This window comes from Calonectris borealis, chromosome 17 (assembly GCF_964195595.1).
Source record: "Calonectris borealis chromosome 17, bCalBor7.hap1.2, whole genome shotgun sequence".
NCBI classification, from domain to species: Eukaryota; Metazoa; Chordata; class Aves; order Procellariiformes; family Procellariidae; genus Calonectris; species Calonectris borealis.
The window spans coordinates 17,300,801-17,318,356 of record NC_134328.1 but is presented as its reverse complement, the minus strand read 5'-3'; the positions used below and the strand labels follow the sequence as shown (position 1 = coordinate 17,318,356).

General features: G+C 52.0%; 1 protein-coding gene across 1 annotated transcript in view; it reads left to right on the top strand.

Moving 5' to 3' along the window:
• The window catches only part of NOL4L (nucleolar protein 4 like), a 65,304-nt gene that overhangs the window by 11,909 nt on the left and 35,839 nt on the right, over positions 1 to 17,556 (top strand). Inside the window, exons 2-4 of the mRNA XM_075166917.1 lie at positions 5,699 to 5,854; positions 9,589 to 9,700; positions 14,071 to 14,180. Coding sequence (XP_075023018.1) covers positions 5,699 to 5,854; positions 9,589 to 9,700; positions 14,071 to 14,180 — 378 coding nt within the window. The remainder of the gene's footprint in view (positions 1 to 5,698; positions 5,855 to 9,588; positions 9,701 to 14,070; positions 14,181 to 17,556) is intronic.

Sequence of the window (17,556 nt, the reverse complement as noted above, 5' to 3'; positions counted from 1 at the left end):
CAGGGAGATGGACATGAGGTATCATCTCTGGAGCACCTGACGGGGATGTCTGTGACGGCACGGCAGGATTTCATCCCTTGCTGTATGTCGCAGTTTCTGTCCTCTGAAGGTGCCAACTGCTTTTTCCTGTACACGTCCGCTCCCTGTTACAGCTGGTAATTTTTTTCTGAAGAACAGAAATTTCCTTAGAACAAAACGCAACTTGTAGGAAATTAGAAAGGCACCTTAAAGAGAAAAGAGCAGCAGAGTGCTCAGATAAAACACAAACTCAAGTTGGCTAATCTCAAAACAGATATGTGACGGCACCTTTGAGCAGGCAGCAGAGGGAACCACCAGGGGCTTACAGTGAGGGTGAGGGACGGCTGATTACCACAGAGATAGCGCTGCCCGGCGTGGGCTGGGGAGCCCGCGGTTGTGCCGCGGGGCGGCTCGCGGGACCGGGAAACCCTGATCCTGACCTGGCTGGGGGACAGCGGCTGGGCCCCGCTGCCGGCGGGCAGCAGGAACGCAGGCAGAGTGAACGACGCTGCGTCTTTCCTGCGCGCAAGCGAGGTGACCTTGAGGGGCAGCTCGATACAGCTGGCCCCAAACCTCCCGTTCGGGTGTCCCGGGGATGAGAGTGACAGCGGCCCTTCCAGAGAGCAGTGGGAAATTAGAGTTTAACGTGCCAAGAGACTCCATCTGGGGGGGAGATGCTGTGGTTGGGAGATACAGAGATGAGTGCTTTCATGTGGGAAAGAGGCGAGGGCAGAGGGTCTGCTCCCCGGGCAGAGAACAGAGTGCAGCCATTATCAGGCAGGGCTCTGCCGGCAGGAAGCGGCTTTTGACTCACAGGAAGCTGAATTCGGCTGGTATCAGCCCCTCGCGCGAAGGCCAGGGCAGCATTTTATCTGCCGCTGAACACAGCAGATGGGGAAGCAGTCAGCACTCCCTCCCATCCCGCTCCTGCTCCGGCACCCCTTGCCCGATGGCCCTCCCGCGTACCCGCCTCTGAAAAGGGATGCTTCCCCGTGGAGCAGTGAAGCAGTGGCAGCTTCCCGGGCCCCAGGAGAGCTGCCAGCCCCGCTGGAGGAGGCAGAGGTTGCTCCTGCCAGCCGGTGCCAGGGCAGAGCCAGGACCCTCCAGGCTTTTGAGCCCAGCCCAGGCAGGTACCGGGTCCTCCAGCAGTGTCCCCCACCAGTCGGTCTGAAGCAGAGCTGGGAGCACTCAGACTTCGGAGAGCTGGCTCCCAGGCTTGCAGCTCAGATTAAATTCTCCCAGATTCTCCCAAATCAGAGAGTTCGAGGTGGGGAAGGGCCTGCAGGGACGGGGAGCTCTTTGCAGGGAGCCTGCTGCCCATCCCTTGGCCTCTCTGCGGAGCTGCCCCGGGCCGGGCCCTGCGGCGCGGGGGAGTCTGGTTTCGCGCGGGGCGGTGGCAGCTCGCGGGGGCTCGGCGTGGAGGTCACCGCGGGGCAGCGCGGAGGGGATCGGGTGGCAGCTGCCGGGCTTAGACCTGCAGCCCCGCCGAAAACCCGGTTTGCTCGTCAATGCTGCAGTTTAGCTGCGAATCCCTCCGATTATGGCAGTTTTCACACACACGCCGGGCAGCTGAGGAATGGCTGCGGGGGCCTGCAGACACCCGGTGGGTCGCTGGGAGTGGGAGGGAGCCGGCGGGGTGGGGGAGGCCGGCCATGGACGCGCGTGATGCCGCTCTTGGGCCCTGAGGCAGGGCAGGTCCGTGTGGGAGACGCGGCAGGGCTGCCCTCGGGTGTCGAGGAGAGCAGCAGGGAGCAGGCGGGACAGCTGGGGCCTGGGGCGGCAGGAGCCTGCCCTGTCCCCGGGGCCTGCCCACACCCCGGGGCCCAGCGCCCCGGGGGTTGCCCGCAGCCAGGGGCCGGGCGCTTCGGGGCCCTGCCCGCAGCCTGGGGCCCCGGCGTGTGGGAGGCCTGTCCGCGCCCGGGGCCCTGCCCGTGGCCGGGCGGGGCCCTGCGGGCGCTGGGGCACCCGGGCGGCCGTGAGGAGGAGCCGGCGGCAGGCCCGGCCCGGCCCGGCCCGGGGGAGCGGATTACCGCCGGCAGCGCGCGGCCCCGCCGGTTGCCATGGTTACCCCGCTACCTGCCGGCGGGCCTCAGCCCGGGCCGGGCGGGGGGGCGCCCTCCCCTCCCCTCCCCTCCCCTCCCTCCCTCCCCGCCGCCGCGGCAGATGTCACCGCCGCGCTGCCGCGCCCGGCTCCGGGCCCCGCCGCCGCACCGGGCTGCCCCCCCCGCTCCCCGTCCCCTCACGCCCACCCTGAGGGAGAAGGCGCAGGGCCCGGCCCCGGGCAGCGGCGGGGGCTGCCTGCGGAGGACGGAGGGGAGAGGGCGGGAAGGGGGAGCCGGCGGCGGGCCGGGCGGTGCGAGCGGGCCCCGGGGGACGGGGGTCGGGGAGGGAGGGCAGGGCGAGGGCGGCTGCCGAGAACAAAGATGCCGGGGCAGGGGCTCGGCGTGTGGCGGGCGAGCGCTGCCAGCGCCGCGGCCGGTCCCCGTGCGTGTGGTGGCGCTGCCCGTCCTCGTGCCTCGCCCCAGGACATCTTCCCCGCCTGAAATGGCTGTCGCCTCCCGTTGCTCTTCACCGGCCACGGTGATGACGGGCGCGGGGCGGGGAGGCGAGCAGTGCCGAGAGCAGCCACCGGCCCGAAGCAGCCCCCTCCCGGCACTGCTCCCGGCTATAAATAGAGAGCAGGTGGGGGAGGCGAGGGCTCGGCGAGAGGCAGCGGGGTACGTGGAGGGCAGAGGAGGTGCAGGAGGGACCGAGGCACTGGGGTCGTGCCAGAGGCTGGGGGGGGGGGGCTGCAGGGGCCCGATGCAGAGGGCATGGGGCTGCAGGGGCTCGTGAGGCGGAGGCAAGCGAAGAAACGTGGGACTAGAGGAGATGGGGAAAACAAAGGACACTGGGGAGGAAAGAAACCTGATGGGGAAGCTGGAGGAGAGAGCGAGCGTTGAGGATGCTGGGAAGCTGGGAGGAGGCAGGAGAAAGGGGGCGAGACCTGCGGGATGGGGTACGCAGGGACGGGAAGGGGGAGAGACAAACTAGTGTTGGGCAAATGTAGGGAATGGTGGGGTGCCTGTGAGGTGGCAAGGAGCCTTCCTCCCCTCAGCACCTGAAATGCTGCCTGCTTCCAAGGGCTTATCTCAAGGATGAGCTTTGCTCTTGAAATCTTTTGTGTGTTTTGGGGGCAGGTGACTTCCAGTAAAGCCCCAACACCAGGAGGGGGTAAAAGCATCCCTTATTCCCATCCTTCTTCCCAACTGGATTTTTATTGCCTTTTAAACCTAAGGGTTTTTAAGCTGATCTGAGATATTACGGGCTCTGACTCATGCCTTGAATACTTGTGAGCAATTCTGGGTGTGGAAGGAGGAACGAGAGGGGCGTGGGCCCTCTGAGAGGTAGTCTATAGCGTATGTCCTCTTAAATCCTAGGTCAACATTTGGTTATATTGCCAGATATAAACCTCTATAATCCTAGAAGCACTGACTTGATACAGCTTCTTATATCCAGTGGCTTTGATACTGCATGCATCTCACCTGCTTCCCAGAGCTAAATAATCATCACAGGCAGAGAAGTCACAAGGCTGACGAGGGGATGGAGAGACGCGAGGAGTCAGGGGAGGGTCGCTGCAGGGAATGGGATGTCGAGGAGGCAGCTCCGGCATCCAGCTGGGGTGGAAAAGAAGGCAGTGCTGGATGAGCAGAGAGGCTGTAGTGTTGCCCAGACCCTGAGTTTACCTTAACTGCATTAATTCTGAAACTGAGGAGGAAATAGGGAACTGCTGGCCGTGCAGGGAGGAGAGTATTGGTTGGGATGGCCCTTGAAATAGTGATTTGTGTAGGGGGTTGGTTACAACCTTAATTTTGAGGGCTCTGCTTGTTTCATCTGACCGTGCTTTTCTCCTGATGCATTTTCCTTTGTCCTGTTTCTGTAATTATCCTCATTTCAACCCTGCTCTGAGGATTATTGGTCAGTAGGAAGCCTCCTAATGCCCGCTCCTCCTTGGCAGGGGAATACCCATGCCCTCGATTGAAGTGAAACTCCCCAAACGGTGACAGAAGAAATTAGATCTATATTCCTCAAAGACACTCCCTCGGGCGAAGTTTCCCGACCCCCACCACGGCAGCACTGCCACCCTGCCCCTTGTGTTCGTTCTCAATATTCTCTTTGTTACAGCCACCTTTATATACGGCTCTGGGCTCCCTGGGGAAGGCAGAGGTGGTTTGTGTTGGAAAATCCTCGTGCCCGTGTCCCGGGTGAGCACACCGACCCGTCCCACTGCAGTCCGTGCCCAGTACAGGCAGTCTCTGTTCCGAAATGGGGGTGAGGAGCCAACTTTAATAGGCAGCACTTTTCATTAAAAGACTGCTTCCCCAAGATGTTGGGTAGTCTTTAGCAGAAGGCGGTCTCTCTAAATGATTGATTTTTGGGAGTCCCTTGACTGGTAGCTTAAGAAGAGCATTTATTCAATCTATAGACTCTGTAAGATACATAGAGCCCAACTACTAATAACACCAAAAAATAAAGGTTAGGAGATTGGGTGTTCCTTTTGCATGCAGACCTCTGCCTGCACTCACAGATGCGTGAATGCATGTGAAAAAGACAGTTTGCAGGTCATTTAAGTGTGCAGGTTGCTGCTCACCAGCCTGGTGCGTACCAGCTGGACAGCATCCATGCATACCTTTTTGGAAAGCAGGCCTCAAAGAGACGTAGTGCATATATATATGTATGTATGTATATGTGTATATAATATATATATTTTTATATATATATATACAGCTATCTATGCAACAATGGCATTTTTTCAAGGAAAAAGCTAAGCGACCTCCCGAAGCCTGGCCCTTTTTCGGTACCCCAGCCATTAGAGCAGCCACCGACCACCTCCCGTTAGCACTCCCCGCTCTGGTGCTTTGTGCCGGAGCGCCGTCAGCAGCTGCCGGGTACCAAAGGCTGCCTCCCCTTCCCACAGCACACCCTGCCAGTGTGAGCTGACACCGTTGGTGCCAGTCAGCTCGGAGGAGCACTGCTCCCCACACTTCCCACTCCCACCAGTCTGTCACCACTGCCGTGTGGCAGAATTACTGCCTCCTGCTCTCCAGCACATCCTAACACACAAAGAGCTGTGCTGCTGCTGCCAGCGCTCAGCTGCTCTGCGTATGCGATAGAGGGAGGGTGCCTTGGAAAGGTCAGTGCGGGGAAGGAGGGCGATTCTGTCTCCTTCCTTTAGGGGCTGTATCCTGGCATCACAGTGAAACCTTGTCCTGCCGGCTGATCCGTGTCCTCGGGGACTGCAGCCAGCAAGGGTGCCCCACATTGTGGAGCTTCCCAGGATGGTTTAATACCATGTGCAGGTCCAAAGAGCTTCCTCTGCCTGTTCCCTGCCTAGCGAAATCATTCCAAATTACGAAAATTGAATTTCTCGATTGGTTGTGACCCCACTCTGGACTCTTCCCTTGTTTTTGTCCTGGCCCAATTTCACTGGCAGCTTTAGCAGCACAACAGCAGCAGCCGCCACTGCCCTGGCTACAGCAGGATCCTCCCTGGAGCACTGTTTAATTTATCCCCCACATCCCCCGTGCCCAAGGCTGGAGCACTGCGACTCTGCCCCCTCCAACCGCATTAGCCCCGGGCCAATCTTGTCACCCCTGTCACCCATCGCTGACACTAACTCAACTTGCCTGCACTGTTGTAGGGGGCAGATGGACTGTCGGAGCCCGAGGGCATCTCTCTGAAACGCGTGGCTGTGGTGGAAGATTTCTTTGACATCATATACTCGATGCATGTGGAGAGCTCGTCGGAGCCGGGCAAAGCACCCAAACATGCCGGGCAGAAGAAAACCTACCGAGCGGTGAGACTCCCCCTTCGCGTGCCCTGGGCAGCGAGGGGACGGGAGCGAAGGGGCAGAGGGGCCGTGGGAGCGGGCATCCCACGGGGATGGGGACGGGAGGGCAGGTAGAAGCGGAGGCGCTGGCGGGAGGCAGAGGCGAAGGAGAGTCCTGTTCGCCTGTGCGGGGAGGCGTGAGAAAGGAGTCGTTTAAAGGCAGAGCAGCTGTGCTCGGGAGCCGGGAAACAGGGCTGCAGTGGCAGCACAACGGTACGGCTGCTTGGAGAGGAAAGACCAAGTGAATCATACAAAGACAACTGTACGTGTCGGGGGGGGGGGGGGGGGGGGAGAAAACGAGAAATGCTCAGTATTACTGATGAGCGAGGGGATGTTGCCCAGTCCCCTGCGCACTCTGCTCTGTGCCATCTGCCTCCCTGTCTCCGTTGGCCGGAGGGAAATGTCTTGCGTGGGCTTTGAAGGGCAGGAGCAGCCAGAAAGGGGACTGGAGCATGGCCGGAACCCGCCCCTCTTCCCTGGCCGAGTGGATGCTCTCACCAGCCCATCCTGAGTTTCCTCCATTACAAAATGGAGGCAGGCACCGAGCTAAGTCTCGTCAGGTGCTCCATGGATGCTGAGAACCAGCTCTATCCATCCTGAAACCACTCTAGTTAGGTCAGGAATAATTTAGCTTGAAGTGTGCTTCTCCAGGGAGCTTGCTGTTTCTCCTGACTCTGCACAGCCCTTCGACGCAAACATTTGGGCTCTCCTTTTACAAGAAGAGCTGAATTTACCGTCCAAAACCGAGCTACTCCCTTGAATCCCACAGCCCTAAGGACCAGGTCGCTTAGAGACAGAAGTGGCTGGCTGGCAGCTCGTGTCTCTGGTGTATACATCATCTTGGAGAGGTCTGTGCAGGCTGCCCTGGTCTCTGCGATGGTGCCTGAGATTATGCAGGGCTTGGTGTGCTGCCGGAGCCAGCTCAGGGGTGGAGTCTGTCCTGCCTGCCCTGCCTGCCTATGTCCCCAGCCCATCGGTAGCTCTGCGTGCCGGCGGTGCCGGAGGGGCAGCCCGGTGCCCTGCAGCCCCCCGCGCGCGGCGGGAGCCCCCGGGGAGCAGGGCTCTGTGCTCACCGCTCGTGGCATCGCTCTGTGTCCCGCGTGCTCGACTCCAGCCCCTGCGGCAGAGCGCGGGGCGGGGGGCCGGGGCACACGCTGACCCTCTCCGGCCGCGGGGCAGGTGACCTCTTTATAGTCGGGGGGGGCAGCCCCACCAGCACGACCGCAATTCAAAAACTTTCCGCTCATTTCCCCAGCAGACCACTCCGACCCTCCCCTAATTCCTTCAATTCAGCTCTCTGGAGGACTAATCTGTGCCCTGCACAGCCTCGGGGGAGCAGGCTGGATCCGTCTGTTTTCCCAGGCCTGCTCGCAGCAGTCAGAGAGCTTCACGCTCCACCCCTCCGTCTCCCTCTTGAGCTGAGATCATCACATTAGCAGCGTGTATCCCCTCCTGACCTGGCAGGAGCTGCTGGCTGGGCTGGCTGGCCTCGCTCATGCCCTGTCTCCCTGGAGCGCCTTTGCAGCCGGGTCTGGAAGGTGAAATGCTGCATAGCGCACCCCGCGCCATGGCTCGGGTGCACAAAGGGACACTGCTGGGCGGTCAGCTCGGGAGGCTTCAGTGTCCCCTGCCGTTTCTCTCCCTCTCCCTTTCCCCACCATTTAAATTAGAGGCACTGGAGAGTTTGCCCTTGTCCGTGACCTCCGGAGGGAGGCAATCAGAAAGGGAGTTTGGTTGGGAGATAACTCATCAAGGAAGCTGTCTGCTCTGCAGAGCATCAAATCAGCTGAGAAATAACAACTGTATCACTAAAATTAGCTGAACATTTGCAGCAGAGACTATGAGCTTGCTGGAGCAAAAGAGGCAGCAAAACTGGGCTCAGCTCCACAGGCAGCACGAAGGGACAGTTCTCTGCCTGCACCACAACACCACGTTTGCCACCAGCAATTTTCAGGCTCCTAATTTCAGTGTTTCTGTGGGAGTCCCTAGAGCTTGTGCATTGATAAATATCGCACAGAGGCAAAGGCAGAGCTGGGCAGCCGCTCAGTCACCACAGAGCTCGATGGGGCTGTAGCTAAATAGAGGGAGAATCCCGTGAGGACCAGGCATCCTCCATTTGAAGGGCTGGGACAAGGTCCCTGCCTGAACTTTCCACCCATCTGGCATTAGCGTGCGTGTAAAACCTCGGGCTCTGCTGCCGCTCAGTGGAGATAAACGTCTCTCCCTCCCACCGCAACGTCGGGTCACGGGGCTGCTTTAGGCACGATCAAGCAAACCCTCTGCCCCATTGCGCTGCTTCTAGATCATTATTTTTATTCCAAGCTTAAGCATCACCCTTTCCTGTAGGACAGAAAAATGCTTGGAATTTAGGTATTTTTAATTCTTGTTAACAAAATAAGGTGGAGGGTGATGCCCACTGGCCAGAGGAGGGGGATCAGGACGTCCTGGGCTGCCCTCCCGGCTCGGCCCCCGTCACCAGCCGTCGCTCGCGAGGTGTCTGGTTGCAGCCCTGCTTCCCGTTACGAGCCCCACTTCTGCCGGGCTCGCAGCCCTGAGGACTGGCACAAACAATTGAATTTCTGTCTGCTTTATGACCCCACTTGTAAGTGCTGTGACCCCTGCTGGGGTCACGGCCCCTGGTTTGGGAACCGCCGAGCTAGGACAAGTCACTTAGACCAAACAGGATGGGTGATTAACCGTAGGAACCAACCCCAAAGTAAGAGGTGGGCTCTCCACCTCTTAATGCCTTCCAATTAAGACCAGATGTCTTCCTGGAAGATGTTTTAGGCAAACCACAGGCGACTGGGCTGCAGGAGAACCTGCAGTGAAGTTCCCTGACTTGTGCTACACAGAAGGTCAGACTCCGTGATTTGATGGTCTCTTATGGCCTTAAAGAAATCTACATTAAAATTGCCTCATTCCTTCTCCAAATAACCTAGTCTTGATCTTTAGAAATACTGTAAAATTGCTGCTGGTAGGGATTAATTGGAACAATAGGAAGCTGTGATAGCCACGCACCTTCTGTGGGTGCTTAGGTCTGGATACAGTGTTTAACTTCAGGCATCCAAGTTTTAAATATTTATCCTTAGCTTTTCCTCATCTGTAAAATACAAATATCCCACAAAGGTTCAAGAGACTTAATTCATTACTGTTTGTAAAAATGTTTTCAATTCCCTAGATAAAATATGTCACAGAAGTGCAAAGTATTATTAACAGTAATTGATTGTCATTGTGGGAAAAAGTGACCTGCCCTTACAAAAGATTAATGGATTCTTCAGGTTACTGGTGTGATGGTAATTAACAATGCAAACAGAGCTGACGAGACCTTACTTTCTCATTTGATTCTTACATGTTCGTAGCTTCGCTCTTCCCAGACTCCGAGGGGGGATGGAAAGGAGTTTCTGGGAAGGAGTGGCTACACAGGGAGTCCAAAGGTCTGTTCGTTTGCGTCTCGGTGCCTCTCCGACACACCAGTTACCCTCCCAAAATGTTCCTCCATCAACAGTTGCTCGGGAGGGAGGGGTACAGGGATCCCAGGACCGGGCTGACAGGAGCGGTCTGTTGCTGTGAGTCATTGATGTTCTTGGCTAGGCTGAGCAGGCGAGGTGGGGGGTGCCCGTGGTCTCCTGCGCCCTCCGCCCGGCTCGCCGTTGGGCATTCCCCCTCGCCCAGGACATACAGCCGTCTCGTTGTTTTCCCAGATTGCAGAGACCTATGCTTTTCTCCCGAGAGAAGCTGTGACCAGGTTCCTGATGAGTTGCACCGAGTGCCAGAAGAGGATGCATTTCAACTCCAACGGACTGGAGCCCAAAGGTAAAGGCAAATTAATTTTGCCAGCAGAGCTGACACAGCATTTCGTATCAGCATGGTGTCACTGATAGCTGTCAGGATACTGCCCCATCGATGAGATACTTCTTTACCAAATGGTTTTCCTAACCTGTGTTATTTTTCATGCACTTTTAGAGCCAAGCTGAAAGAATTTCTTAAATCTGGTTTATTCATCACTGTTTTCAGCTTAGAGAGCAGAAGCAGTCTACCTGTCTTTCCGAGCAGGCAGGCAGTTTCACTTCTGAGTCCACCTTCCCCAGTGCAACCGTACAAAGCGTGGGTCAAAAATACTTCCAATATGTCTGCAATCAACCCATAATTGTGTGTGAGGGGAAACTTAGATTTCTGAAAAAAAAGGTGACCTAAAGTTTTTCCTTTAAACTGTTAAATTTGTAATGAAAGACACTGAATAGGTCTGAATAACTGAAGTTTCTGATAAAGAAGTAATTTGCAGTAATTAATAGATATGCAGATCATGATCCTGTTTTTGATAACGGAAAGTGTTTTGGTAATCAAAGTTATATTATGCCTATGTATACAACCAATTAGCGTGGCCACTGTGGTGGTTGGCTCATTATGGTTCTTTTTTAAATGGAATCAATTTACAGCTCCTAGGCCTAAAAGATATAAGCAGTGCATAAGATGGGACCAGGTTTTCTTCCAGAGTAAATGGTTAAAGTTGATGTTTGTGTGTTTTTTTCTGAATTACAAACTTGTTTTCATAATCAAGTGCAAAGCATCAAACTGACTCTGAGAGGTTTCACCCAACAAAATTGCTTCTTTAAAAAAACATAAGCAAACTGCAGAGAGTTAGACTATCTCAAAACTGTTAAGGCAAACAGGCTCATTTGGCAGCTCTTATCAAGCAGAGAAGCAGAATTAAATGAACGAAGGACCCAACAATAGAAAATTTCTAGTATTAAATACCGATTTCCGACTGTTTACTGCTAGGAACAGAGCTACAGACAGCCCAGAGGTTCCGTTTAAGTGGATTATGTGTGCCAGCTATCCAAAGCTAGTGACTGAAATGCTTTGTACTTGTTATATTTTTTAGAAACTCTCCCAAATAATCCTATGTGACATTTATTAGCCTAAGCTCCATTACCGCGGCACTTCCCACTCTGCCGGCTAAGGGCCCGATCCCTCTTTCCAATTAGGTCAAGAGAAGTTTTGGCCTTTGGCCCCACTGGGAGCAAACCTGACCTTTACACTGGTTGCGCCGCATCCATCACCAGTGACATTCCAAGTACTGCGGCTGCAGCAGTCGGCTCAGTGGACGGGAAGGGCGATGGGATGAGAGTCAGGCCAACAAGGATGTCGCCTGTTGGCTTGACCCAAAACGGGAGACTTCGCTAAATGCCTGGCGCTAGCCGAGCCCTCCGCCCCGGAGCTCGGGATCCCTTTTCAGGAGGCAGCTGATGAAAAGGGTCATTGTTCCTTCAGGGGCTCCCTCCTGCCCACCCACCCACTGCCTCCCCCAGTGACAGGGCGCCCGTCCCGGCTCAGAGGCGGCTCAGAGAACACCAGGTGCTGAGTATCCTCCCCAGAGCAGTCCGAGCTGTGGAAACCATGATCAGGGCTGAGATCCGGCTGCCCTGAGCAAACTTATAAATTAATATAAATTATAAATTGTTTTCATAAAGCTTTTCCCCTTACCAGTTCTCTTAAAAATTAGTCAAACAGGAAAACAAAGGATCCCGCACATAAAAAGTCCTGCTTCTTACCCACCAGGAATGGAAGGACAGAAGTGCCTTTCTGCTCTGAATAGTGCCTAAATAGTGACTAAGTATCTGTGAAAATGCATCGAGTAGATTAGATAAGGTAACTTTTACTGGGGAAGAGTGTCTGATTTCACTAATACATATTCAGGAATTTATCGGGAACAAATCACCTAAAAAACCATTGGGGTCATAGAAGAATTACCGAGGTGTACGCACATGCATACACACATACAAACATATATAGGTAAAGTTTAACTCAGTAGGATGAAAAAATTTGAGTCATTCCCGTCTTTTTCTACTTCTCTTGTCTATTAAACAAATCTCAACACATTTCATTTGTGATCACAAAAATCCCTAATTAAATGTATCTGACATCAAACCCTGCAGGGCACCCACATAATTCATAAAAGCAAATTGTCTTGCTCATGGGAGACTTTGAACATCACTGGCCTTCACTGTGATCTCTTTACACTGTTATTAAATTAGGACTAATACCAGTGGAGTTATACAAGTGTGGAATTAGGATCGAAACTATTTTACTTTAAACCATCCTGCCTGTTCCATCTGTCTGTCCAATACATGGGGCATGTGATATAGATAACTTTTTGAAAAATGAGCTAAAGGATTCCAGTAGCCCCCTCTTGTGACGTCGGATATGAGGATTGTTCCCATGGAGTCCCCCAGGCCTTTTAAAACAAAGGTTTTCTTTCTTTTCCAGTTAGCTGAAAACAAAAGGTTTTGGTTTCTTAGGCTCAAGCTCTTATCTGTTGCAGTTGCACAAATTCACAGTAAATTTGTGGCTGCTAATGGGATTATTCCAGATTTACATCAGGGTGGTTTCCGGCAGAATCTAAGCACGAAAGATCATCTACCTCCCTCTTCCTCCCCACACGAGGATGCTGAGCTGCTTTGGTTGAGCCTCATTCTTTTCTGCAGCGCTGAACTATTAAGTGGGGGATGGCAGGAGAGCAACATATCATCCTTAGAGGTCTGAAAGGCTCACCTCACCACGCCTGTGCTTCAAGGAAAGAGCAGCTCTATCTTTGTTACTCTTAGCAAATGCTTTCCTAAACTCTTCTTAAAGAGTTCATCAAATACTGATGACCCCAGCCAACCTGGGTAGGTGGCAGATTTTGTTCCTGAGAGCTTTTCCCCTTTCACCGCAGAACCAGACTGCGGGAAGCACCCATTGCGCTGGGATTTTAGCATCTTTTCAGTACAAGATAACAAGCTTGCACAGTAGAATAATGGGTTATTTTGGGTGCTTAATATACAGAGGCATAGAAGTGCTCTTAATTAATCTATAGGTCAAAGCATGACAGAGACCAGTGGTACACAGCCATGAGAAAAGAAGGGAGGAATTAGTTTACAAGGTTCCTAAAAGCTTTGCACCTTCATATTTGAGCGAGCTGATGGCCTGAGTAGCTCTGGCCACCCTTTCCTGCGTCTGCAGGCAGGAATGCTTCAGCTGCTCGGGGATGAATTAGATGGACCTGGAAAAAAATCATTGTATTTCCATGGACCCTAAGAAGACTCTTGATACAGAAGATTTGCAAAACCCATGTGATGTTTAAGTCAGTTACAGACAGTTTTTGGGTCAGGTAATTTCTTAATCAGACATGATAGATCTGATATTTCCAGAGGTGTGAAGCATCTTCAGGTCTGCTGAGTTTCACTGGGATTTTTTGATGTTCAGCATTTCTGAAAAGCAGGCCCATTATTTGGGTTGATGGGTTTTCTAAGGTGCTGTAAAACATTTTGTGAAGGCTCTTTTTTCAAGGGGCTGTGTCAGAGGTGCCTGTGAAACCAGTGAGCCCAGAAAATGCAAGCCGGCCAGGGAGATTCAGAGACAGGAACGGAAACCTCCCACCATCAGTTCACCTTCAGCTCCTGGAAATCCTTCTTCCCTGTCTGTTGTTGCTGAAGCTCACTTTCCAGATGATGGCAGAGCTGACAAATCTTTGAGAACTCAGAAAAATCATTGAGAATTTGCTTTATGGGGACTTTTCTGGTCTGACTAGACAAAATGATCTGCAGGAGTGGTCTGAATCTAGAGTGATCTCTAGAGCTCAATATAATGTAGCCAGAGGAATCAACAGGAACAATTTAAATTAAAGATTTTTAAAATTAAGTTTGTGTTTTAATGAGGGTGTTAAAAATAATCTTCATCGCCAGATAGAGATACTTAATAAGTTGCCTTAATGTTAACTCCTACCTGAGGGAATCCCAGCAAAATTGGCAAGATTTTGCAATGCTAAAGCAAGCTGCAAATATATTCTTGTTCATCAACCCCTGCATAAATCCCATTTGCATGGAAGTGCTTCTGAGGCATCGGCAAGACTCAGTTTCTTCCTCTGCTGCGTTCTAGTTTGGTAGACTGAAAAATCATATCTTATGTGTAGTCTTTTCCGCAGGTGACAGCGATGCTTTTTTTTTTTGCAAAACAACATCTGTTTTGTAATTATGTTCTTGGTGGGGTTGTGTTCTTATAGGAACCTTAGCTCAGCGGGCACCAGCTCTCGCTAGGGATTTGAAGTGCTTCTAAATACATATGTTTAATGATTATGAGAACACATCATAGGTTTGTGCTTCCATATCCCTGTATCTAAATGAAGTTTTTCCTCTGTTCTTCAGAGAGCGAACCACCTTCCTCTTTGGTTTCTGGGATCATTGACTACAACATGCCCCTCACCTCTACTTACCTGAAGCAAATGAAGCTGCGGGTAATGAATTCACAGGAACAGGTGAGTCGCGCTCGGGGTGCAGGGCAGTGCGAGGTGCAGAGCGGGTTTCTGCCCGTGCGGAAGGGGTGAAGGGCGTGACTGGTGCTTGGCACATCGATTTTTGGAGGATGCTTTTGGAAATGGCCGGTTTGTCCCGGTGGGTCAGGCTCTGAGCAAGCACTGCGAGCGTTGGTGCACAGAAGCTGGGAGGGCAGCGCGCCTCTGGTCTTCTGGCTCGGAGAAAGCAAACAGGGCTACTTCAGGGTCGTGTGAGTGGAGGGGAGCAGAGATGGAGTTGATGCAGTTATTGCTTATAACAGTCTGCTTGTTCTTTGGATGTACAGTTCTTCTAAGAAATTGTCTTGAAAATAAATATGGCAAGTAGGAATTTGTTTCTTTACCTCCTCCTAATTGCCTGGGAGCTTTAGCAGACGGGGGCTGAAACCCAGACCCTGCTTCGGTTGCTCCAGTGCTCTCTTAAACTGATCGGTAACTTGAGGAAGTTCAACCGCAGCCACTCCGCTCTTGTGTCAAAGTGGGAGAAGGCTCAGTTGTTCAATGAGAGTGTTAAGCCACTGGATTTTGATTTGGGAATGGATGGGGTAGACTGCCACAGGATTATACCCAGGCTGTGCAATTTTCTGAAGTTCTGCAGCTCCAGAACTAGCTATGGGAACCTCTGTGCACCATGGAAACAGTGTGTATAAAAAGAAAAGTATGTTTTAATTGCTCCCCACAATCTGCACTGGAAGCCAGACACTGAAACCTCAATCTGATCTCATACTGCCAGTTGCAAGAAGTGAAAGAGTTTGCATTGTGCAGTGGTGGAAAACATTGCTGATAGCTTGAACCGTGAAGTTGCGCCCAATGGGTACTTTTGTCTAGTGGCACCCTAAAGGGACATTGCTTAGAGCATCCGTTGCCAGGGTGTGAAGTGCCAGATGTGGGTTTGCTGTCAGGAGCTGGAGAGATACTGAGCTCCTCCGTTGCTTCAGCAGTGAAACCTTCTTGCTGGGGGACAAAATGGCATCTGACAGGAAGCGCTTCTGTGTTTTGGAGCTTTTTTCCTTTGCGCACGTTGGATGCTTGAGTGGGTTTAAGGTTTTGTTTGCAATGATGTACAGCTTTTGAAACGTGAAAGGCTGCGACGTGCCGGGTTTTGCACTCGGGCTGGGTTGGGTGGTAGAACTATGGACAGCTCCGGCGGGCGGCTGGGCTGGGCTGGGCTGGGCTGGGCTGGGAACATGGAGTGGATGGATGCCCTGCTTTGTGGCATCTGATGGCTGCTTCAGGACCACTTTTGGATAAACAGGATCAAAAGCTGGCATATTCCAGCCACCTTTGGCTTTTGCAACGTGTTTGCTGGGTCTCGGTGCAACTCCTAGCAGAGAGGCGTTGAGATTGCAGACCCTACCGTTGTCCCCACCAACCTGTTCTTCACCAAGGTTAAGGCTCCCTCAGTGGGCCATGAAGGCTGACCGTGCTTTTCAGCATTTGAGGCGGTTCTTTCAAGTGAAGTTTGTTGTATACAAAAGGACAGTCTGAGAGGTTTGTCTAGTTACCATTTATGCATTTTCTACCAATTCCTCTTGGCTCCAAAGCTCTGTTCAAGAGAAGTGTGTTATGAAGCTTCATTAAATTCCTATACCCAGTTTCTACAGGTAGAAAACTGGACTTGCAGTTTGATCTTATTTCCATAATAAAAAACACTCCAGAAGCAGGCAGGCTTTAGTACTGAATCTTGAGTTTTGAAGCTGCATGCTCAGGGATGCTTGTTTTGAGAACTTTGGTTGGTAATTTAGAGATTTGAGAAGTTTATACCCTGAATTTTGGTTTAGCAGTTTGCACTGGAGCTATCACTAGATAGATAGATGTAACGTGCTGCTAACAGGAATACTCTTGAAGCTCGCTAGGATTGGAATAGAAGCATGTGTCATATGGGAACAAAAAAGGGACCAGCTGAGGCAACCAGCAGTTGTTGGTTTAGATCATAAATCAAACGGCTTGATGTTATTCCCTGCCTCTAAAGTTTTTCTTTTCCTGAGCTCTCAACAGTGTGTTGCAGTGCAGCTTTCTAAGCTTTTCAAGCTGTAGCAGCCAAGGGGAAAAACTATCCGGAAGAAGTAAAATTTGCCGTTCAGTGTGTTAATGAAACTGATTCCTGAGAGCAAAATAACAAAAGATCAGTCTTATTGCTCAGACTTCTGAATCGTTAAAGCTTGCCATCAGATCTGGAGGTAATGACAGTCTGGAGAGGATACAGGTGGTTAGACCCGGTGGAGAAAATCCAGCGGGACTTGGATGCCGTCCGTTCCGAGATATGGGACACTCCCTGGCTTTCCCTGGGGAAACAAGTGCCACGCTCCTAATGCAGCTGTGGCTGTACCTGAGCTGCTAATGCTGAAGTCTACGTGCAGAAAATGTATGTAATAATATCAATACCGGGCTTCAGTTCCCTCCACCAAGCATTCCCCTGCTATTTTTTTCCTTCTTCATACTTTGCACTGGAAACACAACAGTACCGTCCTTTTTTCTTGGAGGATCCTGGCAGTCTTTGTGGAGCATGGGCTGTGAAACACGGGCTGCTGCTCTCCCTCTCCCCAGGGAGGGGGCTTTAGAGTTAGGGAGTTGCAGCTGTTGGGGTTCCAGGCGTCAACAAACTGCAGAAGTCCTCTAAAGATGATAGAAGTAATTCTGACTTTGCTACAAGTGCAAAGCAGCTTGTTTGCGCTACACAAATATCCACCGCATGGTTTTTATATATCCACATTTACAAAACGATAGTGGTTCCTTTCTAGCTCAGCTTTGCTGCCATGCCCCCTTACTGCCTTGCGCTCGCTAACATTTGATGGTGATAATAGAAATAAATTAAGCAACGGACTTGTGTTCAACTTGGCTTTTGCCAAAAGCAATTATTTGTATGCAGCAGCACCAGGAGGAACTTGCTTCACTTGGGGTAACAATGAATGAATTTATGCCAAAGTGGCCTTTTAACTTCATTATTCAGGAAAAAAAAGTGTGCATGTAACTGTAATTTATTAGTGCTGTTAAGCACGTCAGTATTAGGGCAGCAGTGTCTCCACAAGGAAGCACAGCCAGAAGAACCTTAGAGAAAGCATTTTATCTCTGCTTGGGGACAAAAAACAGTCAGGAGACGAGCTCTTTACATGGTTGCTCACAGAATGAAGAGTTCCTGCCGAATATATTTCAATATATTTCTTGGAGTCAGTACATTTATTCTGGCATGACGGAAAACAACTGTGACCCATGTTGCTTAAACTGGGTTCACTATAACATGCTGGAGGTCTGGGTGTGAGCCTTCCTTCATTCCCATTTTATACCAATTCTCACGTGTGAGAAAAATCAAGCCCCTTACCCTTTCCACAGAGTGCCGAAT